The sequence below is a fragment of the Prionailurus viverrinus genome, chromosome A1 (assembly GCF_022837055.1).
Source record: "Prionailurus viverrinus isolate Anna chromosome A1, UM_Priviv_1.0, whole genome shotgun sequence".
NCBI lineage: Eukaryota > Metazoa > Chordata > Mammalia > Carnivora > Felidae > Prionailurus > Prionailurus viverrinus.
Genome location: NC_062561.1, coordinates 148,153,323 through 148,180,091, shown reverse-complemented (window position 1 = coordinate 148,180,091; position 26,769 = coordinate 148,153,323). Strand labels below are relative to the sequence as shown.

The window sequence follows — 26,769 nt, the reverse complement described above, 5'->3', positions numbered from 1 at the left end:
GATCCATTACTTTTGTGAACAATTAATCTTGCTGACACTCTTATATGAGCTTGCATAAAAATGCCTGGAAAACATGCTGTGGAATTCAGTTGTTCATTAATATTGATCATATACTGTCCCCATTGTGTTAGGAGCTACTTAAAGATTACCTACAAAAGTATTATAGCATTATTGATTTTAAAAGTCCCTGAAGCCTTTTGTATCTTAAAAGTCCACTTATACTTTTATAGTTAAGAGTGATATTACCAAGTGTTGTCTAATCGGATGATTTGTACTTTTATGAATACTAATTAGAAATGAAGCTTGTAACCACCACTGTATATACTCCTTTTATATAGCTATAATACAAAAGGAAGCAAACCTTTTAAAAGAGACTTTTGAAGTGGAAAGGAATTAAGATCATCTTTGTCTTATTTTGTTTTTATAAGCTCTAGGTGGTTGAATAATTCTTATTTGTTTTAAAATTTTGCTCTGCTATAAATTTGTTTTCAAAGCTATATATAAGCAATATATATATATATATATATATATATATATATATATATATATATGCTTACATGTTACAGAAAAAATATGAGATGCCCTAAATATACCAAAGTTTTGGCAGTAAAAGTGAAGAATGTGGCCATATTGCAAACATTTGTTAATGTGATTTCACTAAGGAAACCCTAGAATTAAATTTCCAGAAACCATTATGTAAACTCTCTCTATGTATGGATATATACATACACACACACACATATACTGAGTATATTATATTTGCAATAAAGCATAGTCATTAAAATTACCTTTAATAAGTGAGATGCATAAACCGGATAACTAAATATTTTCTTGTGTTGTGAACCTACTCTTCCAGCTGCTGACTATTTTAATTCTATTGAAAATATCTATCCAAATTACTAGTAGAGTGCTTAGAACATAATAGGTGCCTAATGAATCAATGTTATTTAACCTGAAATCAGAACAACCAAAACCAAAAACCAAAACCAAAACACTCTGTGTTGATCAAAGTCAGGGCCTGTGTATTTCTCACCTTCACAGTACAAGCAATAATATATGCTATAGGTGATGATGATTATTTATCAGTATGCCAAAACATTAACATAATAACTTATTTTCCATGTAAAACAGTTGATATGTTGGACGAGGGAAAACACAAAAACAGAAAGAGAGTTTCCTGGGATCTCTAATTCTCATATGATTAGCGCATTTACCACTTGGAGAAACAAACCTGGAAAGAGTTGATATATACTTTAATTATCACTATTTAATATCAAACTACAAAATGTTTTGGCTAACAAGCAAATTCTGTGAGTTGAGACTTTCGGCTACATTTATTTTATTGCCTTTATGTACTAATTTATATATTCCGATTATTTCATCTTGCTAATGCTTTAAATGAATGTCTTTATTTACACAGGATTTGGCATATTAGGAGAACAAGACACTTTTTTTTTTTTTATGAAATTTATTGACAAATTGGTTTCCATACAACACCCAGTGCTCATCCCAAAAGGTGCCCTCCTCAATACCCATCACCCACCCTCCCCTCCTTCCCACCCTCCATCAACCCTCAGTTCTCGGTTTTTAACAGTCTCTTATGCTTTGGCTGTCTCCCACTCTAACCTCTTTTTTTTTTTTTCCTTCCCCTCCCCCATGGGTTCCTGGTAAGTTTCTCAGGATCCACATAAGAGTGAAACCATATGGTATCTGTCTTTCTCTGTATGGCTTATTTCACTTAGCATCACACTCTCCAGTTCCATCCACGTTGCTACAAAAGGCCATATTTCATTTTTTCTCATTGCCACGTAATATTCCATTGTGTATATAAACCACAATTTCTTTATCCATTCATCAGTTGATGGACATTTAGGCTCTTTCCATAATTTGGCTATTGTTGAGAGTGCTGCTATGAACATTGGGGTACAAGTGGCCCTATGCATCAGTACTCCTGTATCCCTTGGATAAATTCCTAGCAGTGCTATTGCTGGGTCATAGGGTAGGTCTATTTTTAATTTTCTGAGGAACCTCTACACTGCTTTCCAGAGTGGCTGCACCAATTTGCATTCCCACCAACAGTGCAAGAGGGTTCCCGTTTCTCCACATCCTTTCCAGCATCTATAGTCTCCTGATTTGTTCATTTTGGCCACTCTGACTGGCGTGAGGTCATACCTGAGTGTGGTTTTGATTTGTATTTCCCTGATAAGGAGCGACGCTGAACATCTTTTCATGTGCCTGTTGGCCATCCGGATGTCTTCTTTAGAGAAGTGTCTATTCATGTTTTCTGCCCATTTCTTCACTGGGTTATTTGTTTTTCGGGTGTGGACTTTGGTGAGCTCTTTATAGATTTTGGATACTAGCCCTTTGTCCGATATGTCATTTGCGAATATCTTTTCCCATTCCGTTGGTTGCCTTTTAGTTTTGTTGGTTGTTTCCTTTGCTGTGCAGAAGCTTTTTATCTTCATAAGGTCCCAGTAATTCACTTTTGCTTTTAATTCCCTTGCCTTTGGGGATGTGTCGAGTAAGAGATTGCTACGGCTGAGGCCAACTCATCTTTGACAAAGCAGGAAAGAACAACCAATGGAAAAAAGACAGCCTCTTTAACAAATGGTGCTGGGAGAATTGGACAGCAACATGCAGAAGGTTGAAACTAGACCACTTTCTCACACCATTCACAAAAATAAACTCAAAATGGATAAAGGACCTAAATGTGAGACAAGAAACCATCAAAACCTTAGAGGAGAAAGCAGGAAAAGAACAAGACACTTTTGATGAGATGATACAATGTTACATTTTTCTTGATTCTATATTTGCCAAAGAATTAAGATACATGTAATTATTATGCAAAAGTTTACATTTTAATGATCTGTTATTTACAATTGTAGTGGTATTACGCTTGTAATACTCTTGAAGCTTAAACTCTATTAGAGATGAAAAATACTGGAACTTAATTACAGATTTAAAGAACTTGAACCTTGAAAGGTGTAGAAAAGTTACAGAAGGTATCCTAATTAATTATCTAGTGAAAAACCAAAAGAATTTGGTATCTTATAAACATAAATTTGAATGGGATTTATGCAAAAGATGTAATGGTCATCACTCATTTTGTCATACCCTTGTTTATTCAAAATTTATCCACCACCTACTATGTACATGACACTGCCCATAGAGAACTTATGGTCTAATGGGGAAAAGGGACACTCTGTCATGAGTACTCCAAAAGAGTATGTACAAGGCATACACCATAAGTTTCACAGTATGGTTATTAGGGACGGACAAACAAGCAAACAAACAAAATCTCTGTGTTAGACGGAGTCAATTTTTTTCTTATCCTCATAGTGCAAGCAAGACTATATACATACAAATATGTAATTATAAAATATTACTGGGGAGATATACATATTTTTCAGTTGATTTCAAACATAGCTGAAATGGAGAATGGAGCACTGTTAGTATAGCAGAGCTTATCTATCTATATTTATAATATCTAATACACCCTGATCCATTTGCTGAAAACACTCTGAAATATTTCCGTTTAGGAAGGCTTTGGAGTCCTGCATTATTTATAGGAACATGCTTAGTGAATTCATGCTGATTCTGTTTGCATCTATCAAGATTAACATGTTAATATACAGACCTTCAACATGGCAGGGAGTGTGGCTCAATAGAAAGTGCATAGATTTATAGTCAGGCAGAGTGTGTTATAATCTTGCCTCTTCCAGTTAGGCATGCCGCTTAACGTCTGTGAACAAGCCTGTTTTCTGGCCTCTAAAATGAAGATATCTTCTTACAGAGCATTAGTTAGAATACTGTGTATACTTTATGTTGCTTAGCATATAAGGCACTCTAGAAAGGTTAAATCCTTGTCCCATTTACTTTACCTCATCCTCACCCTTTGAATGAAAATCATAGAATTTCTTAGAATAGGAAAAATAACAGCAGTCACAACCTCAGTTAACAGGTAATCTTTTTCTGAAACTTAGATGTCAGCTGAGGTCATGATGTTCTTTGGGTTGTAAATGAAATCAGCCCCAATGCTCTAACTCCTATCTTTTGGGAATCCCAGAGGTTGCACCAAGATTGCCAAGCAGGCTTCACCTATGCCCTCAGGAAATATCTAGTGTCTCAAACTTTAGATACCCTGTCAGCTCTGTCTTCTGCCACCTATCTCTTCTTGAATCCCCTGGGCTTCATGTGCTGTAACGTTTCTTCCTTTCCACTAGTATATGCTGGATGAATGGCACAGCCCTTTCCTCTTGATTTCCCCAAACACCACACACAGGTCTGTGCATCTAGCGGACTAAATGTAGATCTGGATGCTCCAGCAGAGACAGTTCACACAGGAGCTGTGCTAACAACTTAAACCTGAATTTTAGATGCCATGCTTTTTTACTAGCTACTTTTCTTAACATATTACAGCCTCACAGCATACTGTTTGACCCCACTCTGTCCCTCAAGTCCACTTCCAGCTCAGCCTTGGAGTCTCCTGGGTTTTCTCCATCCATTCCTTAGTTCTTCCCTTTATTATGCAGAGCCATTAACTCATCCTCAACTTTGAGCCACTACTTTTCTAAGGTGTAGTAGGCTTGCAAGCTGCTGTTTGCCCCTTGTTCTTCAAAGTGACTTCCATAGACCACCCTCCATGGAATCATGGCTTTAACGGTTCCTAAGAACTGATGAAAGCCTTACTATTTCAGCCTTTTTTGTTGTTGTTAATCCCTCCCTCACCCAGCTTTTTAAGAGGAAGAGAGCATAGAAAAGGTTTATTTTCTCTCAAATATAAACGACATCATGCTCTTTAACAGGCAAGAATAGCTTGATCATTTTTGGTTTTAATAACTTAAAACTGTTTTCCTCCTAATACAAATCCTTAAACCCAACTTTTCTTATATTAGGGTTTTTTTTTTGTTTTGTTTTGTTTTGGTTTTGTTTGTTTGTTTGTTTGTTTTGTTTTTAGTTTGAAAAATGACTGAATTCTTATTAGGCTTTGTTTCCTCATCTGCAAAATTGAAAGATTGGATTAGGTTATTTCCAAGGCTCCTTATTTAAAATTATATAATTCATTGAGTGTAATTACTTACATATTTTTTTCTCTAGCAGTTATATGCATGGCTAATACTTATCAGTTAGTAAAAAAACTGTCATGGCTTTTCTTATTTTGAAGTGAACTGATGAATCAAAATTCTAAATCAATTTTTTTTTTCATTCTCCCTTCCCCAACGTTTCAGTCTCCAAAAAAATGTAGGTTTCGGGATCACAGACTCTTAGTTTGTGACCTATAGGCATCACTCATAGAGGTTCATTTGAGAAACATTATCTGATATTTGTGCCCTACCTTTTTTTTTTAAGGCCAATGGTAATGACAGTGACCTCATGGAGTAGCTAAGAGAAACGAAGTGATTATATATGTGAAAAGAATTTATAAATTGTAAGGTACCATCAAACGTGAATTATTTTGGGAGAGGGAAGAAGGAAAAACTGAGAAAGAAGAGGTTCTGTGACATGATTTGCATATTTTAGCAATGGAAGAAACCTGATTCCATTTGCTACAAAACAGATCATTGGTGCAGTTCTTTCTTCCTGTCTTAAACATTGGCAGTGTACCAACTGGCAGGTGTGGGTTAGTTTAATATACCACACCGCACAAAACTACCTACTTAAATAAATGCATTGTTTTTAATTGATGTGAAGGTATCTGGAGAAAAATCACAGAGATACTAATTTCTTTTCACTTTTTGAAAGTTAACCCTATCAACATGATCCAGAGTTACCACAAGGTGTTGTATTTCATGCATATTCTCGTTAGATTCCACAACTGTTGAATTTCATGAAATTTTAAACTGAAAGAAACTGAGTTTCAAAGACAGTTGCTGGAGAAAGCAATTAAATTTTAGTCTTGCTTCCATGCAAGACAATGTTTCTCAACCCCTAAGTGATTCCTGTTGGAAGCTCAAAGTGATGATGGTGAATTTCCTTTTCTATCTGTAAGTCTCTAAATGATTTGTCCCATGCTTGAGGAGCTATTCACTGTTGGACTCTTCCAACAGCCTAGCCTAATGGAGCTCTCTCCCAATTGCTTCAAGTTATCACTATTCTTGTGACCAACCCTGTTGCCTCCTCTCTACTCTCTGCTGAAACCACATGCTCCTTTTCTTGACTAATCTTCCTCCAGGACTCAGGCATTTACTTTGTCATACATAGTCACGCTGTTTAATTAATCTTCTTTCTGTTCTAATCTGAACGTCTTAACTTTCTCTTTGGTGGTTTTTCTTTCACTCATGTGTTCTAGTCTTTTTAGTTAAACAAAATTTAAAAACACAAAATTAGAGACTGCTATATATTTTTCCTTGGCCTTTCTTCAACTTGCAGTGAGAGTTGATAGTTCCTTCAATGTCTCTCTTCCCTTCTTCACTATTCCTAGGCTGTATTCTGCCCTGGGTCAATTAGCATCGCTTCCAAAGAAGCAAACCGTAAGACAAAATTAGAGGTACAAAAGATTTGTTGGGTGAGAATGTCTGTGATGGACAAAGGGTGAAAGAAGCAAGAGTAGGTAGGATTAGCCTTCAGACTGTGACACAAACCTGTCACTTCCAAAAGAGAAAAGAAAGGAAGGAAGGAAGATCTATTAAAAAAGCCTGGGACTGCTGTGCCACTTGAGAAAATCTCAGCCATACCAAAGGGGCACCCCAGAGTAGAGAATGTGCACTAGAGGAGCCCTGAGTTAGGCAGGACTGGCCCAGGTCCATACCTTCATAGTGCTAATAGCTGCTTTTCTCCAAGGGAGATCAGACACCACACTTCTAGTGCCTGTTAACAGGTACCAGTAACTTTGGTAAAGTCACTTTCTCAAAGCTTAAAAATGACTATCAGCCCTTTCCCCCCTATATTTGTAACTTTTGATGAGCTACTTCTTATAGACTGGTAAAAATTGTGGTTTGTAGAAGCCTGACTCACCACGAACTCCTAAATAGTCAGTAAAGGTATTGCAACCAGGTGTCCATAGTACCTTGGACTATGTGGCTACGGTCATTTGTAAGTATATGCTATTTTCACCTGCAGGTTTACAAAAGCTCTTCAGTGTTAATAACTCCAGAAACTGCCATTCAGTATTACTTTTTAAACATGCAGAAGATATTTTATAATTTGGAAACCTTAATACCGATATTTTACTTAGCGCTAATATTGTTTTTGACCCCTTAATAAGTGACAAACATTTTTCTGGGTGTTTGATACATACAAATTCTTTTTCATCTGTATCATCACCTTTTGAGATAGATTCTAATAATTCCAACATTTAACACAGGGTGACAATGAGGTACAGAGAGGTTAGCTAAATCCTCCAAGGCCACATGGTTAGAAGGGGGCGAAACCAGGATTCAATCCCAGGCTATTAGAGCCCATATAACAACTCTATTTCCTATACCAAGAATATTCAGAAATATAAATATCTATAAATATGATATTATAGATATAGATTATATTAGATATAGATATAGGTTATATCTATATTATAGATATAGATATCTATAAATATCTATAAATATTTATAAATATCTATAAATATGTATGCAATATCTATAAAACTGTTAATTGCAAAATGTTGGCCCAGTATCTACTTTAAAGCATATGTATCATGCAGCAATTGTTTTTTTTTTTTTTTCTGCCTTTCAGGTCCCTGCATTCCTAACCCATGCCATAATGGAGGAACCTGCGAAATCAGTGAGGCTTACCGAGGGGACACGTTCATAGGTTATGTTTGTAAATGTCCTCGAGGATTTAATGGGATTCACTGTCAGCACAGTAAGTCATCCCCAGTCATTGTGCTTTTATTATTATTGATTGCAAAGTATGCAAGTCATTATCATTCTTATTGGTACTAGACTGATAGAAGCTTCCAGCAACAGAGAACCCTGAGAGTTGAATAATGCCACCTCTCTCCCACTGACTATACCACATCTCCTGCTGAGGACTCCTGGACTATGTCTCAATCCTCCCAGTGGTATATGGGCTAATAGCTTCATGGTGTCAGCCTTTTTCAATATTGTCCAGCCATACTTGCAAAGTGTTGCCTTTTATTTTAAACTATCTGCCTCTTTCTTTCACACTTGTCCTGAAGCTATATTCTTCATGCTTCCCAGATATTATTCTGTTGATTAGGTTCAGAGATACACTCATAAAAGAAAACTGCCCACCCAGCCCTCTCAGCAATCCAGTTTCCTCCTGCTTCCAATGTTGGCATTTTTAGCACAAAAATCTTTGGAAGTTCAATAAATGTATTATCTGCCCTTCTCTCTTTTATCCCCGTTACTTATCCTGGGAAGTTAAACAAAATAGGACTGCTCGTGATGCTGTCTTCTTAGAAGTGTGGCTCAACAGAAATTCCAAGTGAGTGGTTGGGGGTCCTTATCTGTGGTAGGGGTGCAGCAAGCAGGGAAGCCACAGTGGATGGGATGCTGTCAGGGCAGGATCTTAGGGAGGATGTCCCATGTGAGCTGAGTCTTGGAAGAGGGAGAGGATTTTGATCAGAGGGAGGGGAATGCAAGAATGGTACCTGGTAGTAAGAGTGGGGAATGAATACATGAGCCCTAATTGTTTGAGTGATGGTTAAGACCATGGTGTTAGGAATGAGTAAGGCAAAGCTGGATATGTCATCTAGAGCCAGATTTCCAACCACCAGCAAACAACATAGAATGCCTCCTGGCTCTGCGACTGTGGGGGAAGAATGTACTTTTCTGGAGACTTGCCGTGACTGGGAATTTATAGTATAAGTTCTGTGCAAGACGGTTATAGTACGGTAGCATTTGTGCTCTTTACAACAGGCACCTAAACTGCCTATAATTATCTCTCAGAGCTCAGATCACCCACAAGGAACTGAGAGGCTACTGATTTTTCTCAGACTGGGTCCAGAATTGCCAAGGCTGATTCTCCCTTATTATAGCATTATTGCTCACCATTCACACATGAACACCTCAGAACATCCCCAGATAGACAGACATGGGAGCCCAAAGTCTTGGCTGCTTTGACATTCACTTAATCCCGTAAAGAGAACATTACTAATCTTCCTTGTTTACAAATATTTGTGATATGGTGTCAGCAGGGCCTAGAGGAAGACAGTCTGGTCACCCACTTGAGCACCTCAGTTGAGCCACTTACATCCAAACACACACTTACAGAGGAATCTTCCCTTGAAATGAGAACAGAATTTTCATAATGGGATGCTGTCAAATGTTCAGAGGCAGGAATTTCTCCCAAGGTCAGATCACCCTTCCTTTTTCTTTTCTATGCTGCAGGGCTCAAGGAGGGAGAGGGTAAGAGTATACAAGGATTCTTACTGTATTTAGAAGGCATATGTGGACCCTAATGTCACTTAAATATTTCATATTGATGAAGTCTCTAACCCTAACCTACTGCTGATATCAGTGTGAAGTTGTGGCTGGTCCTTAAACCAGAGGTCGAGAGAGTCTAAATATAAGCTCCAACTAATAATATCTATACAATGGCATAAAATTTTTTTCACATCTCTGGGTCATCTTGTTTTCTTCATATTGTGAAGAAAAATTTAGTTTCAATTACCTTTAATAGCTTGGAAGTTCCATTGAAGACATCTGGTCATCATTTGATAGTCCCAGTATAAGGGAGGTTGCCCTGGACAGGGTCCTGGAGAAGTTTCCACTGCTTCTGACTCCCATACATGGTTAGCTATGAATTCTTTCAAGAGAACCATCAAGTTTTGAGAAATAAAGCAAACTATTCTTGCTTCCATTCTCCATGGTGGAACATCCAAGCCTTTTCTCTCCTACCTTACACTGTATTCAAATAAGCTCATTAATCTACATAATTTCTTTGAATTCCAGGGCTTATTTTGAAGCACAAAGAAAATCTCTCCCTTATTGTACCTGGTTCCAAACAAGACTTTAAATCCATGTTAGGAATTTCACTGGCAAGCCTGTGGCTGAGATTTTCAATTCAGAATTGGGATTTTGTGCTCTCAACAAACTAGTCACTATTCTTTGAAGTGCATCATTGTCAGAAACAACAGAGAATGGAGGGAAAAGGACTAGATTTGGATTCAGAGACCTGGATTTAGATCTGACCTTTGCAGTTATTGGTTAAGTGACCTTGAGCCAGTTGTTTGATCTTTCCGCGATTGAAGATATATAAATCAAGTAATTGAACTAGAAACAGATGGTCTTCGATTCATGCAAGCTAGGAGAGTATTTTGACTAAATGGGTAGGTTGCTTACTGTACAAAGGTTATCAAGCCATTCTCTTCATAGATGAAATTGAAAAGGATTATATATTGGAAAAGTAGATTTAGAAGTTTTGGGTTCCCTGGGAGCTTTTTCAGATAGGGGAAACAAACAAACAAACAAACAAACAAACAAAAAGCAGCAATTTAATCCCTTGTAAGAACTGCTGGGTATCTGGGTTTATTTTTCACAATGACAATAGTTTCATGGCCCAGATGTGCTCTAGAGCCTTGCTGCTCAAAGTGTGGGGTCATGCATCAGAATTGCCTGGAAGCTTGTTAGAAATGTAGATTGTCAGGACCACTTAACTAAGTCAGAAATCTGTTTTTTCAAAATGATCCCCAGTAGACACCCACATACACACTGAAGTTTGAGAAATTCTGCACAAGACTTTCAGTAGCTAAAAATAATTGGCATTCAGTTATATAACACCACATTAGAGGCAAAAATACTTATTATTGTTTTTGCAAATCAAGATGATAGTGAAAGTCAATGAAAATAAGAAATGTACCAATAAAATATGAACATTTCATTTGGAAAAAGGATTGAAAATTTCTTCAGATAGCCATAAAAGGGGAGCTTATTAATTTAGTTCAATATGGCAGAATGTGAATTAAATATCTTTTGGAGTATAGCTAAAGAAATTTAAGTTTCATGACACAGGAATGATAAATACATAATTAATAGACTTTAACAACTATTTTGTCAATAAGTTACAAATTAGAAACAAGTGTTTCCAGTGACAGAATTAATATTATCTACATATGATTTTTTAATGAATGGATTTTAGATTTTGGAGCAGTTTCAGGTTTACAGAGAAATTGAGCAGTGAGTTCCCATTTATCCCTCTACCTGCCTGTATTGTTGCCCCTATTACTAGCATTCGCATTAATAGGGCATATTTCTCATAACTGATAAAACAGTATTGATTATTTTGAACTGACATCCATAGTTTATATTAGGGTTCACTTTTTGTATTACACAGCCCTATGGATTTTGAAAAATACATAATATCATGTCTACCATAGCCTCGTAAATGGTTTCACTGACCTAAAAATCTTCTGTGCTCTGTCTAGTCGTCCCTTCTTCTTTTGCCAAATCCCTGGCAAGCACTGAATTTTTTTTTTTTATCTTTGTCTGTATAGTTTTGCCTTTTCCAGAATGTCATGTAGTTGGAATCCTGCAGTGTATGTGTCTGGAATAATATAGTGTGCAGCCTTTTCTGGCTAACTTCTTTCACTTAGCAATATATATGTAAGGTTCCTCCATGTCTTAATGGCTTTAAAAAAAAACACTAAATAGTATTGCATTTTATAGATGTATCACTGTTTGTTTATTCATTCACCTATTAAAGAACACCTTAGTTGTTTTCAACTTTCTGGCAGTTATAAATAGTGCTGCTATAAACATTCATGTGCAGCTTTTTCTTTTGTCTTGTGTGACAGTCTTAAACTTACCAGAGTAAATACCTAAGAGTTCAATTGCTGTGTCATTTTGTAAGAGTGCATGTAAGAGTAAGGAACCTCAGGGCCACCTGGGTGGCTCAGTCAGTTAAGCATGACTCTTGATTTCAACTTAGGCCATGATCTCATGGTTCATTAGATCAAGCCCTGTTTCAGGCTTTGTGCTGAGTGTGTGGAGCCTGCTCAAGATTCCCCCCCCGCCGCCCCTCTCCTGCATGCATGCATGCTCCCACTCTCTCTGCCCCTCCCCTGTTTGCATGCACACCCTCTCCCTCTCTGTGTCAAAATAAATAAATAAACACTTTTAAAAAAAGTAAGAAACTTCCAACCGCCTTCCACAATGGTTGTACCATTTTGCACACTTACCTGTGATGGATGAGAGTTCCAATGTTCTGTAACCCCACCAGCATTTGTTACTTTAGTGTTTTGGATTTTAGCCATTATGTGTGAATTTTTTTATCATGACAGTAGCAGAGGTTATAATTTTATAGGACTAATAATAATTAGTATTTTTATATAGAATTACCAAATTATACATGCTCTTAAAATTCCATAGAATAATGTGAAATACACACATGTACATATATGTATACATATGTATATACATGCTTGTGTATGTGTGTATACATTATAAAATGTAAATTATAGGGTGAATTGAGCACCAAAATTGTCTAAAGGTTAGACTTTTGAAAGGAATTTTTAAGTACACAGTTTTCTTCTGGGAGCCTCATTTGTGGCTGACTAGAAGTAATCATATTTTCTTTGTTGCCTAGTAACAAATCTAATGCCTTAGGGAAGGACGATTTCTTCATTCCCAGAACTCCTCACCACTGAAGGCATTCTGTGCATTGTTCCCTATGTGTGCACAGCTCCCAGCCTTCAATTCCTGTTAAGCATAAATTTTTGTGGTTCTTATTCTTTGAGGAACACCTAGAGCTGATCTAGGTGTTCACCAAGCCCTGAAAGAAAAAGGACTGGTTTAAAGAAATAGCCCATATTATCAGATTAGCTGAAGACAATAAGCTCTCTAGTCCCTTTTCCCACTGAAGAAGTTGGCCAGAAAAACACAGAATCTAAAACTTTCCTCCTTATATGTTATGCTAACTATTTGAAACCAGTTTGCTCTTAATTTTGCACTATTGATTAATGGATTCATACATTCAACAAATATTTATTTATTTTTATTTTTTGACTCGTATCAGATATTTATTATGACTTTATGAATAGTATTAATTCTAACCTAACATTAGAAAACACTTACCAGTAATACTGGCAATAAGGATTTCCATCTTTGAAATCAAGTGCTTATTTGTGTCACAAACCTTGGCATTGAATTCAGCAAGGAAATCAAAGTGCTTTTTAAGATCTATGGGAAGGATTGCTTCAATGACTAAAAAATGAAAACACTTGAATTCCATGTGATCAAAATTAAAAAGGAAGTTGTATTCTGGGCAAGAAAGATATAGATTCCAAGCTGATGCAGCATGGGCCTATGAGTCATTTTACTTTTGTAACTCAAATATTTCCCTTTTCTCAGAGTGAGCCAATGATATTTTCCATTTTGAGGATCATGTGTAATTGGGTTAATAACATATTTGGCAATTACATGTTATCTGTGTTATGTGGTGCTTAGTAAACATACAGACTCTGGTCCCACGTCTCTCCATTGCATCAAAATCTTTGGTCAGTACCCTCAACATAGTTAAAAGCATCCATATGGTTTGTGGGTGTACCAGGTTAAGGACAACTCAACGAATGGCCTTTACTCTCCAGTTTACACTGGGGGAAGCCTGCCATTAGGGGAGACTTCTGGATTAGGCCAGGGTTTTTAATGCAGCTGTCTCTAGCCCAATTGATGAATGATCAATTAGCACTTAATGGTTCTGTGCTTCAAAATTTCTATCCGATAATTCAATTTAACAAACACTCAGAACTTCACACTGTGTTATGTGCTAGAAATAACATGTCTATAAAAACTGGAATTAATAATCCTTTGTCCTCACTGAGGGTTGATGGAGGGAGATGGGTGGAGGATGGGCTAAGTCAGCGATGGATATTAAGGAGGGCACTTGTTGGGATGAGTGCTGGGTGTTATATGTAAGTGATGAATCACTAAATTCTACACCTGAAGCCAACTTTACCATCTATGTTAACTGACTAGAATTTAAATTAAAGCTTGAAGTAAAACATTACATACAAAAAAAGTAATAATCCTTTGTCCTGCTTCCCTAAACAGGATACTTGTTAGTGTTAGATGAGAGGTTTGAAAACATACTTTACATATTTTAAAGGGTTAATTATCCCTGATGGTCTAATAATTTTAAATATAATGGGGATTCCCATTGATCTTTAATTTTTCCCTTTCTCTAAAAACATTTTAATTGTAATTTTTTTAAGGAAAAAAATGAGTGGGGGCCAACGGGGAGCTCAATTCACAGCTTTATGCTTTTCTGTAAGAATTCTTGTCTTAACATCCCTGATTCTTTTTTTTTTTAAACGTTTATTTATTTTTGGGACAGAGAGAGACAGAGCATGAACAGGGGAGGGGCAGAGAGAGAGGGAGACACAGAATCGGAAACAGGCTCCAGGCTCCGAGCCATCAGCCCAGAGCCTGATGCGGGGCTCGAACTCGCGGACCGCGAGATAGTGACCTGGTTGAAGTCGGATGCTTAACCGACTGCACCACCCAGGCGCCCCTTAACATCCCTGATTCTTATAAGTAATTATTATTTTTAAAAATTACTCTTTCTACTTTTAGCTTAATGGCCTCTTTACTTTAACTTTCCACTGAAGGATCAGTTTGCCCTAATAAAGTATTTACTTGAAAACTGTGCGGAAACTTTACCTGGAGTTATTACTGACACCTGCAAGCCATGTAACTACACTAGCTAAATCAAGACCTCTAAAGAGACTTCCAAAATAGACTTGTTTCAAACTCCAAAAGATTTTCTGACTGTGGATTGAAATTTCTAACTCTACTGCTCACCAGTGACTTTACAGGTCAGTGTTGGGCGCCTTAACTGTGTAAGCCAAAGGTTCTCAAACTTACTGTACAGCTGGGACTACAGATAAATATTCAGATTTCTCTTGCTTATCCATAGATATTCCAATTTAATATATATAATTGTGGATCCAAGTCTGTTAATAAGCACCCTCCTGAAACTGATGCAAATTATTCTGGAACACTGATTCTCAACTGTGGCTGTACATTAGAATCACTTGAGGACCTATGAAAAATACGGATGCCTGGCTCCCACCCCAGAGACTATGATTTAATTGGTCTGGAATATGGCGTTAAGAGTTTTAAAATCTCCCCAGATTATTCTAATGTACAGCCAAGGTTGGGAATCAGTGTTCTAGAACCTTATTGTGAGGAATTACTATACCTTTAAGAAACTAAGCAGAAAAATACTTAAAAAGAAGCCAAGCTTAGGGTACACAAACATAATCCCACACTAAATGTATAATCATGCAACCTTATTGAATTTTGTCATTTTCAACCATTTACAGCAAGAACTGATTGAAAGAATCAGTCCAGAGAAAGATATTGGCTTATTGTTTGTAAAATATGTTACCCCCCCACCCAGGGGCTCCTGGGTGGCTCAGTCAGTTAAGCGTTCAACTTCGGCTTAGGTCATGATCTCACAGTCCGTGAGTTCGAGCCCCGCATCAGGTTCTGTGCTGGCAGCTCGGTGCCTGGAGCCTGCTTCACATTCCGTGTCTCCCTCTCTCTCTGACCCTCCCCCCGTTCATGCTCTGTCTCTCTCTGTCTCAAAAATAAATAAACATTAAAAAAAAATTTTAAATATGTTATCCCTTAATCTATCAGAGTTCCAAGGCATTTTAATTTTTGTGTTTTCATCCTTTTCAGGAGCCTTACAAAGAGCACTGAGATACGTATAATGGATATTTATACTATTCAAATATAGACATAATTTGTGATTTTTGCAATGAGATATTTGCATATTCACAAACTCAAAATATTTGAAAATTGCCACTTTTAATAACAGTTAAACATTTTTCCCATTGCTTATTAAAATAAATTTGTCAAGAAAACAAATCTCGACAAAAAAGATGTTAAGCAAATTTTGCTAGAAAATTATACACATGAAAGTGTTGTGTTTATACTAATAGGCCTGACCTTCTAGAACTGATTCATTCATGATTATATAAAGGATGTCCAGGAATATAGGTGGTACCACAAATACAGTTTAAAATATGTTTTTTTGCACGTAACAGGTTTCTCACCTTGGGCTCTTAACATTGATTTCTACATTCCTGTCCTGTAAACTATCATTGTCCATCCCAGTGACCCATGTAAGGCCTCATTCTCCCCTGAAGCTTTACCCAATCCTGTCAAGAAGTAATTTATTTATTTAAACATTTAATAAATATTTTGGGGGGAGCTTACTTATTATTTTGCCAGGTTGTCAACACGTGCTTAGGAAAGTATATAAGCTCCCTGACTCTGCTGCTTGGTCCCATCTTGAAAATACTGTTAACAAGTAGGCTACTTTGTCCTCTGCTGGTGGCCCTCCAGGCCCTTGAAACTGTACATGGTCTGAGGCTGTATCAGCCATTTTGACGACATTGGGATACTCTGTGTTCCTTGGGGCTGGAAAGTCATGTGACTTTTTTTCAGAGACTCACACATCCTTTTATACACACAGCTGCTCAGCCTAACAGCTCTTTCATTCAGGGTCAAACTGGCACCTGAGGGGACACCATGGCCATACCCCTCTTATTCTCATCTCTACCATTTTTCCCAGAGAGACTTTTTGCAGACTCATTTGGCTTTAATCAGTTATAAAAGCAATAGCATCTGTGCACATTGGCTCCATAAGGCTCTGAAGCCTACTCATCCAACAGATATATGTTAACTCCTTGCTCTGTGCCAAGCACTGTTATGGACACTAGGATACAGCACTGATCCAAAACAACCAAGTCGCTGGTATCATAGGACTTCCATTCTAATGGGGAAATGGGTAATAAAAACTATGGTACATACATTTACCATATGGCCCAGCAATTGCCCTCTTGGGCATTTATCCCAGAGAAATGAAAACTTGAGTTCACACAAAAATATATAAGTGGTTGTTCTTAGGAGCTTTATGGATAATAGCTAAAAATAGGATCAGCCAAGATGTTCTTCAACAGGTGAATGGTTAAACCAACAGTGGTACATACATTACTCAGCAATAAAGGGGAAGCAACTGCGGACACATCCAATAACTTAGATAAATCTCCAGGAAATTAAGCTGAGTGAAAAAATGCCAGTCCCAAGAGAATACATACTAGATGATTCTAATTATATAACCTTTGTGAAATAGAAAGCATTTAGAAACAAAGGACAGACTAGTAGTTTTCAAGTGTTAGAGAAGAAGGGAGGGGGATGGATGTGCTTATAAAAGGATATGAGGTATTTTCGTGGTTTTTGGAACTCTTTAGTATGTTGACTGGGATGATAGATGCACAAACTTACATATGTGATAAAACTGTGTAGAATTACTTACATTTAAACAAATGAGTAGAAGCAAAACTGGAGAAATAGGGATAAGACTGATGTAGTAATGTCAATATTTTAGTTGTGATTTTATATTATGGTTTTGCAAAATGTTAACTGTTAACCATTGAGAGGAACTGGGTAAAATGTACGTGGGATTTCTTTGTATTTTTTATTTTTCTTTTTTTTTACAAATGGATGTGAATTTACAATTATGTCAACAAAAATTTCAATTAAAATGATTAATGTAGCACTATATAATATCAAGTATTGATGCATATTATAAGGATAAAGACAAAGAGCAGAGGTGTTTGAGTGCTATTTTAAAGCATGGCCAAGGAAGTTTTCTCCCAGCAGCTAACTTTTCTGTGGAGGCTGTAAATGAAGTTAGGGGGTTAAGCAAGTTAACAGAGAATAGTAAATGCTAGAGTCTTAAGAAGGGTATATACCTGGAGTATGGTGAATAATGAGGAGACGGGTGGAAAAGAGGCCTGAGAGGTAGTCAAGGGTCAGAATATGTAGGGCCTGATAAGCCAGAGGAAGGACTTTTTACTTTATTTATAATTGTGAAAGGGCATCTTTGGAGGGTGAAGAGCAATAAAAAGTATGCTAACTAACTTCTGTTTGGAGAGTACCTCTGGCTGTTGATGAACAGGCTGTGTTGGAGGCAAGAGTGGAACAGCTGAGACCAGCTGGGAGATGATGGTGGCTTGGACTGAGGTGGTAATGAGGACATGGGTAGAACTAAACAGTGTTCAGATTTGGAAACTGGTTTGAAGTGGATTCCACTAGGATCATAAATATTTGTTTTTTGCTAGTGAATTTCAGTAACATTATAACTTTTTTCACTTAAATTTTGCCATAGACTGGGGCTGTATAATACACTGTTACATTTTCCAGTATGCAATATTATTGACATTTGTTTCTAGCTTTTAACAGCATCATTAGCATAGAATCTAAACTTTTAAAGATGAAAAAAGATGTGTAGTACAAACACATATAATCAATGCCTTTAATATACATGATGTTACTTAAGATAATAAACTTTCAAATTTTGGTATTCTTTTTTTAATTTTTTTTTCAACATTTTTTATTTATTTTTGGGACAGAGAGAGACAGAGCATGAACGGGGGAGGGGCAGATAGAGAGGGAGACACAGAATCCGAAACAGGCTCCAGGCTCCGAGCCATCAGAGCCTGACGCGGGGCTCGAACTCACGGACTGCGAGATCGTGACCTGGCTGAAGTTGGACGCTTAACCGACTGCGCCACCCAGGCGCCCCATCAAATCTTGGTATTCTTAAAGGACTCATAAGATTGGTTGTCTTTACATGTATTTATCTTTCACATTAGCTAAGTCATAATGGTCGGATTCAGTATATTTTAAAGAAAACATAATAGAAGTGATATGTAAATCATCACTAATATAATTACATACTAAAATATAATACTGATTCTGAAAAAGAGGACATCATTGGTAAATCTGAAAATCACAGTTGCATTGAGTGGATATTTACTAACATCAGCCTTTAAAATGTATCTTGATTGATTTTGCTCTCACAGTTCCCGGTTGATTTTGCAATCATGCCATAGCCTATAAGCTTAGAAAAATTTAAGGCAATATATGCCTTGGAAATAAATTATCCTTGGATATTCAGGAAGTTATAATCATTTTATAAGATAACATCTTAAACGAGAACATTTCTAAATGTAACTTCTTCCCCTCAACCATATATAAAAAAGGGTCCTTTTAGTGATAAGTAAATGATTTGCTTGTGACTCTTTCCAAATAAAATGAGTATAGTTTATTTATTGATTTATTTTTAAATGTTTATTTATTTTGAGAGAAAAAGAGAGAGCAAGTGTGAGCAGGGGAGGGGCAGAGAGAGAATCCCAAGCTGGCTCCGTGCTGTCTGCACAGAGCCTGATGTGGGGCTCCATCTCATGACTGGATCATGACCTGGGATCTCACAACTATGAGATCATGATCTGAGCCGAAATCAAGAGTTGGGTGCTTAACTGACTAATCCACCCAGGTACCCCTGAGTATAGTTTATTGAAAGAAGGATGGCATGAAGCAGGTTGAGAATTCACTGTAGAGGAGACCCAAGCTTTGATTTCTTATATGTTGTTAACAAGTCATATCAACTTGAACCAATGATTATGCTGAGCCTTGGCTTCCTCATGCGTAAAATGGAAATAACTGGACCCTTAGCCTTCTTTTAGGTCCAGATTGATGATATACAGGCAATTTAAAGTATACAATGTTACATACAATTAGAAGTTCTATACCTTCATAAACATGACTGGTTTTCAAAATACTTTTTCCTTAATTATGGTAAAAGAAATTGGGACTAAAATAAAACTAAAGTAAATACTGATTTTTATCTGAGCTAAATTTGCAGCAGAGAGGATGGGAACAATAGATGTCTCGATTTAAAAAGTAAAGTCTTGGGGCGCCTGGGTGGCTCAGTCGGTTAAGCGTCCGACTTCAGCCAGGTCACGATCTCGCGGTCCATGAGTTCGAGCCCCACGTTGGGCTCTGGGCTGATGGCTCAGAGCCTGGAGCCTGCTTCCGATTCTGTGTCTCCCTCTCTCTCTGGCCCTCCCCGTTCATGCTCTGTCTCTCTCTGTCTCAAAAATAAATAAAAAACATTAAAAATTTTAAAAATAAAATAAAATAAAAAGTAAAGTCTTGGGCGCCTGCATGGCTCAATTGGTTAAGCATCTGACTTTGGCTCAGGTCATGGTCTCATGGTTTGTGGGTTCGAGCTCTGCGACAAGCTCTGTGCTGACAGCTTAGAGCCTGAAGCCTGCTTTGGATTCTGTGTCTCCCTCTCTCTCTGCCCCTCCCCCACTCACACTCTGTCTCTGAAAAATAAACGTTCAAAAAATTTAAATAAATAAATAAATAAAGCAAAGTCTTGTAATCAAGAGTGTGTATCTTCTTAATAGCTGGGGTGAGAGAGAGGTAAATAAGGAAGGGGGTGGAGGGAAGGAGGGAGAATGGGTGAGAGAAAGAGAGAGAGAGAGACAGGGAGAGAGAGAGAATGAAAACATGTCAGTGCTATTTTTCCAATTGTTTGGTTTTCAGTGAAACTCCTTAGAAGATTTGTCTGTACTCAGTGTCTCCTGTATGCTCTGTGATTACTTAAAGACCAAAATATCCAGATTCTGATCACTTCCTACACTTCCACTTTTTTCTCTATGGCACTATGATCCATTATTATGTACTCAAATGATTGTGCTATCTCTACATTTGTCTCTAGTGTATTTCTTTTTTTTTTTTTAATTTTTTTTTAACGTTTATTTATTTTTGGGACAGAGAGAGACAGAGCATGAACAGGGGAGGGGCAGAGAGAGAGGGAGACACAGAATCGGAAACAGGCTCCGGGCTCTGAGCCATCAGCCCAGAGCCCGACGCGGGGCTCGAACTCACGGACCGCGAGATCGTGACCTGGCTGAAGTCGGACGCTTAACCGACTGCGCCACCCAGGCGCCCCACTCTAGTGTATTTCTAAAACAACAGCCAAAGTGATCCTCTTAAAACACAACTCATATTAGGGCATTTCTGGGTACAACACCACCCTCACACACACACACACACACACACACACACACACACACACACACACACGTTTCCTACTTCACTTGGAGTAGAATCCAACCTCATATAGCAACCAAGAGACCAACGTGTTCTGTTCCTGCCATCTTGGATCTTCCCAACCATGTTCCATCATGCTGATTCCACTTGGGTCACACCATTTTCCTTGCTCTCTGCAAACATGCCAAAGCTGCTTCCAGTGTGGGGACTTTTCATTTGTGTTCACATAAGCCTCTCCTTCCTAGATAACCATGAGGCTTGCTCCCTTTCTTATCAGATCTTTGCACAAGTGATATTCTCAGAGTGTTCTCCAACCAGCTTGAATAAAATGTGGTATTGTAAAACCTTCCTTCACCTTCTCTCTAATCCCCATTCATCATATTATCATTTATTTTTTAGAACTCCACACCACCTGACATATTATGTATTTACTTTTTATTATTTTTATCTCCTCTGGAAAGTAAGCTTCCTAAGAGTGGAGACTCGATTCGTTTACTTGTTCCTCTTTTTCAATGCCTGAGAAGCTCATAGTAGGTGCTCAATAAATATTTGTTAAATAAGTGAATAACTGCAACTTTAATCTGTTAACCAATCTACCGTTAATGTATCGTCTACTAATATCTGTCTTCCATAATGTTGGGCTTTGTGAAGATAAAAAACAAACAAACAAGCTCTGCAAAACAGTGTATGCCTCCAATAGCTTATGAAGTTACTGTGGATAAACACACTCCTTCATCTTAATGAAAGTCCTGTGACCAAATAAGTTTGGGAACACTGTACATTTTTTTCCTCCTTTTGGAGATGGTCAGTGTTCATTAACTTCTTGAAAGCTCTGGTGAGCCCTGGAGTATATAAAAAATGATAGATTAATAATTGTTACATGATTTTAAAAGCTTGTTTAAATTTGCTCAACTCGATTACCTGGAAAACATGGGAGTGGGAGAGCAAGAATAGCATTGAAAGCTCAGACGGAAACTTTCAACTTTAAGCAAAAGAGAGAGGATGGATGAAATTAAAGTGAGGTAGAGATGTGAGAAGGTGTGGGGCTCAAGTGAACGGTAAATATGGAAGTGGCAGCTGGGGTGAGGTTGAAAATTAATTCAGGGATCCTTTTCATCTGTTCATATGCTCATTTTAATGCATCAACACAAAAGGAGGAAAGTCGACCCACACATACTTGTCTATAAGCATTGATTCAGCACCTAAAATTCTCCCCAGAAATAGTGAGTAGTTTAGTGTTGCCTTGCTCCGGTGACTTCCCTTGTCTGAGAGATGGAGGGATGAGCAGTGCTTCCCATCAAGATTATTGAGAGAGCCATTTGCCACTTTTGTTTCTAGACTCTGTGCCATTATTTGTGGTTTGCAGTCAGCCCACTCTTTGCCTTCGAGTCACTTTTGTTCATATACATTCTTACCAGCTCAGTCCATTATCTGCTGCCTTCTCCCAGTTGTGTATGCTTTAATGCTGCCTCTCTTCAGACTGAAAAGAGGTCCTTGGTGAGCTACATTCTCACAGCCTAGGCAGTGAATCCTTCAAGAGTAATATGGTAAGACAGGAGCCAGCAGCACTCATGAGAGTGCTTCTGGGAGAAATGGGTCCTCAGAACCTGTAGTCACACATAAAAGGTAAGCACAGTAGATGGTGGTTATGCCACACATCAGACAACTCTGAATATGCTCTTTCCAGACTGGTGCCAATTGTATAGCTGCTTTCTTTATAGAATTCAACATCATCTGGTAGGTAAAGGTATGAGAATAGTTAACTGCAAAGATCTTGCATTTGCCTTTCCACATGCATATTAGACTATAAAGGCCTTGAGGGCAGGGGTCTAGCTATATGTCTTCTTTGCTAGCCTTTGCACAATAAGAGACACAGAGACACATTTAGGGCCAACAGCTCCGTAAGTTGAACCTTATCATTTGCCAAAACCTGGCCCTGAACTAACTTCCCTACTTTTTTTTTCCATATTCTTTTAATACCACATCGCCCACTTAGCCACTTGTTCTTTTTCCTTTGTGTCCCTTGATTGCCCATTGTGCTGCTTTTACCAATGTGCTTTCCCTGACAGGGAGAACTTTCCTTTATGGCTCATCTATAAGACCAGGTGCACATCCTCCAGAAGCCCCTTCACGATTTCCACTCCTGTAAGCAAGAAAGCCACGCTACTTTCTACCTTGATTGACAGTTATTTCTCCATTTGGTTTACCTTCTTTTGTATTTATTTGTGTATTTCTCATCACTCTGGGTAGCTTAAAGACAATGTCCACCTGAGTCATTGTGGATTCCTGATCATAACCTAGAATCGTGCCTTGCAGATTGCAGATATTCAAAATACAGTTGATAAATGAATGACTAGTAAGAGCTCAGCAAACACTTGCTTATTGTTTGACTACCAAAACAGAAACCTAGAGAAAACCATGGGGAATTGCAACAGAGACAATTGCAATCATTCTGTCTCTTGAACTAGACCTTTTGGGGTTATTTGACCTAATTTGGAAGAATTATGTGCTTATTTTACATACCAATTTATCCCTTAAATCTAGTAGGTTTACAATAAGTATGTGTTGAATGAATGACAAGATGCCTAATATCAGGGTATTATTTATACATTTTATATAATCTCGGGGAAGTACATACTTCTTTTTTCTGAGGTACAGTTTTGCTCGGTATTATCAGGTACTGAGAACTACAGAAGCTATTTTGCTTATCTGACATAGACAAACTTAATGTTCAAATCCAGTAAGTATTCCATCCTAGGATCATGTTATTCCCATTCTACTATGTGCTTTTAGATATCTCTTTTTATTTTTAACTTCCTTAATGTGTAGAGATTTTACTGCAAGCTGTTTCAACTGTTTTTGGGGGAAAATCAGAGTATATATTAAAAATAAATAATATTCCAAATTCTTCTCAATTGCCTCTGCATATACAATGAGAACAACAAACACAGTACAACATGTCCAACGGTAAAGATAAATCCCTCAAGGCCAGCTTCAGGGTCCAAATCATCCTTTTGTGGAGGTTGGGAAATTACTCCAAATTTCTGTGGAGCTATATAAATGACTCATCATATTTGAATAGAGTAGCCCATGGAGTCCACTTCGAAGTTGATAAGATACCATTTTTGTGACAATACTATGCTAGCATTTTTCAGAATTGTTTTTTGTGTCTTCACTTAGGATAAAATTCATTGTATATTTGCAAATCTATACACATGGATTTTAATTTTAGTTGTGGTTTCTTTTTCCTGTTGTTGCTGTTGGGTTTCATGTGGTTTTTTTTCTTGTTTTTGTTTTTGTTTTTTGCTGAAATTTGCCATGTGCCTTTTTCTCTCTGTAAAAGATGACAATGTCCATATCAATGCATTACTGCCAACATTACCATAATTATATAGCTGGGTTGACTCAGGATGACTGTTATCTCTGGTTAATCTTTTAAGTCTGGACTTAAAAGTTTCTGGACTATCAATTGCCTTTTTATTTTTATTTTTTTAATTTTTTTAACGTTTATTTATTTTTTTGAGACAGAGAGAGACAGAGCATGAACGGGGGAGGGTCAGAGAGAGGGAGACACAGAATCCGAAACAGGCTCCAGGCTCTGAGCTGTCAGCACAGAGCCCGACGCGGGGCTCAAACTCACGGACCGCGAGATCATGACCTGAGCCAAAGTTGGCCGCCCAACTGACTGAGCCACCCAGGCACCCCTCAATTGCCTTTTTAAATTATAAACTCATTTAAGGCATTTAGTATATTTTTTCCTGGATGGCCTCATGTATCAAAAACTAAACAAATGTGAAATTGTTTTATTTCTTTGGAGTAGTTTAACTCCTAATTGGCTCTATTTTTAATTGATATATCATGCTCATAGGAAACATAATTTATTTCAATTTTTCTGAGGGTAGTCTTCTAAGAGTGTAAATGATATTTTTATCTGAGAACATAGTCTTTTTCTCTTTCAGGGCAATTGAATTGAAGGAAAATATTTATTGCCAGCTATCTTTCTGCTGTAGTTTATGACCTGCCATTCTCAAATGGTTCAGAGAATATATTTTAAATGAACCTCCTGGCCATTTTCTGTTTTTCAGAGACTTTGGACATGATTTGGTTTTGTCATTCAAAAGTACAGTCACACTTTAAGGTTCAAATTTCTTGCCCAACTTTTATTTGAAAGCTTTCTCACGTACAGAACTCGGGAGTCTTGGTGGATTTAAAAGTAGACTGTCTTGTTTCCTTAAATATTTCCTTTTAAAAAACATGATTGATATTAAGTGCATTATTACTGTTAAAGGAAAAAGGGACCATGGGAGATCAGAAAGAAATAAAACACTAAGTTTTTCCTTTATTATTTGTAATGACTTCTTGTATGCAATTATATACACACTGGTGATTTCACACCTGCCTGGACATGTCCAAAAACAAGAGGCTATGACTGAAACTGCAGTATGGAGCAAGGGCAAGGAGTTGTTTGATCAGCAGACTATACTTTTAGGATATGGCAGGGAAAGTGTGTGCATTTCCTGTGGGCCCGATGTGAACCTCTCAAAACCAAGCAGCTGTGTTATCTTAGGAGAGATGGAGCCCAAGGACAAAGGCCAGAGAATCTCCCTGGCTCACCAGAGTGGTGGTCCCCAGGGAACCAAGAGGCAGAGGATAGTGACCTGTCAGAGAAGGCGGCTGAGACAAGGCATTTCTCAGAAATGAGCTGTCTTCAGAAAACCCACAAAATTGCCCCAGGAGACAATGAACCCACAGTGGTACATTCAACACATCCATTAGTCACCAGTGTCACCTTTCAACCTGACCATCAAGGAAGACTTTCCTCTTGTCTACTCTATGAAGGCATGGATGGGGCAAGGAGTTGATGGGCACAAAGAAGCTTGCGCACCCGCCTTCAAGATCTAGGTTTCCCCTTCTAGGCCATGCTCAAGGTATTCAGGCCCACAGGATACCATGTCCAAATGACACCAAGCTGACTTCCAGGGCCTATCTGGGCCTCTTCTTCATATCTGCCCTGTTGTGGATGAACTGAGTTACTATTGTGCACACCCTTCAGCTAAGTGATAGGCCATAGAATAGCTGTCTACTGGACGAAGAGGATGTTCGGGCTGGGTTACCCATTAACAAGGGTGGACTGAAAGCCCTTTTCCCCAGGGTCCTCACATTGTTTTAGGAAACTCTGAGGTATCTGTGAGCTCTAAATATAAACCTAGTCCTTCACATTATTAGAAATGTAGGAGAATACACACACATATAGACACACACAAACACACCTGCACACACACACAATTTCATGATTTATTAACCTTATTTATAACTTTTAAATATTTACACGTGTAAAAGAGTTGCCCTTTTGCCCAGGCCCTGCTAGTCTTAGGAGAGGGCCTGCTCTTTCCTTGCTTTCCTTTCGTTTTCCTTTCCTTTTATTTCCTTTCCTTCCCATAATCTGGGGAAGAAATTTCCAAAGTGGATATGATTATGGATTTTTAGATGCTATAAGACTGAACTTCGTTTTGTATGTAAAATGTAAATGACTGTTTGTTTGTTAACTGAAAGTAAGCTAAGAAATTTTTCTTACCTAAAGGTAAACAGGAAAACTGTGGAAGCAGTGCTTCAAGATTTGATTCAATGATAGGGAGAAATAAATATCTAGTATTAGGAAAGGGTGTTTTGTTTTACGTATTGTATACTGGGAAACTCTTTGGTTAATGAAGAACCCAGTGTTCATTTTTTGGTTTGGGTGAATCATTCCCTTATATTCAGTCACCCTGTGATCTGAGTGTCTGGCAAATATATAGGCTTGAATATATAACTTCAGTAATACCAAACCCAGTTTTTAAAAAGGCATTTGTCCTTAAGCTAGCCTGAAAAATGTTTGGTATTTTTTTTCTCCTTAACTTAGAAATACTTCATTGTATGTGAAAGGTTGAGGGGCACCTGGGTGGCTCAGTGA

At 37.8% G+C, this 26,769-nt stretch overlaps 1 protein-coding gene across 2 annotated transcripts in view; it reads left to right on the top strand.

Moving 5' to 3' along the window:
• The window catches only part of EDIL3 (EGF like repeats and discoidin domains 3), a 422,774-nt gene that overhangs the window by 184,983 nt on the left and 211,022 nt on the right, over positions 1–26,769 (top strand). For both annotated transcript variants that reach the window (XM_047877276.1, XM_047877267.1), the window contains one exon: positions 7,672–7,800. In XM_047877276.1, the coding sequence (XP_047733232.1) occupies positions 7,672–7,800 (129 nt within the window). The remainder of the gene's footprint in view (positions 1–7,671; positions 7,801–26,769) is intronic.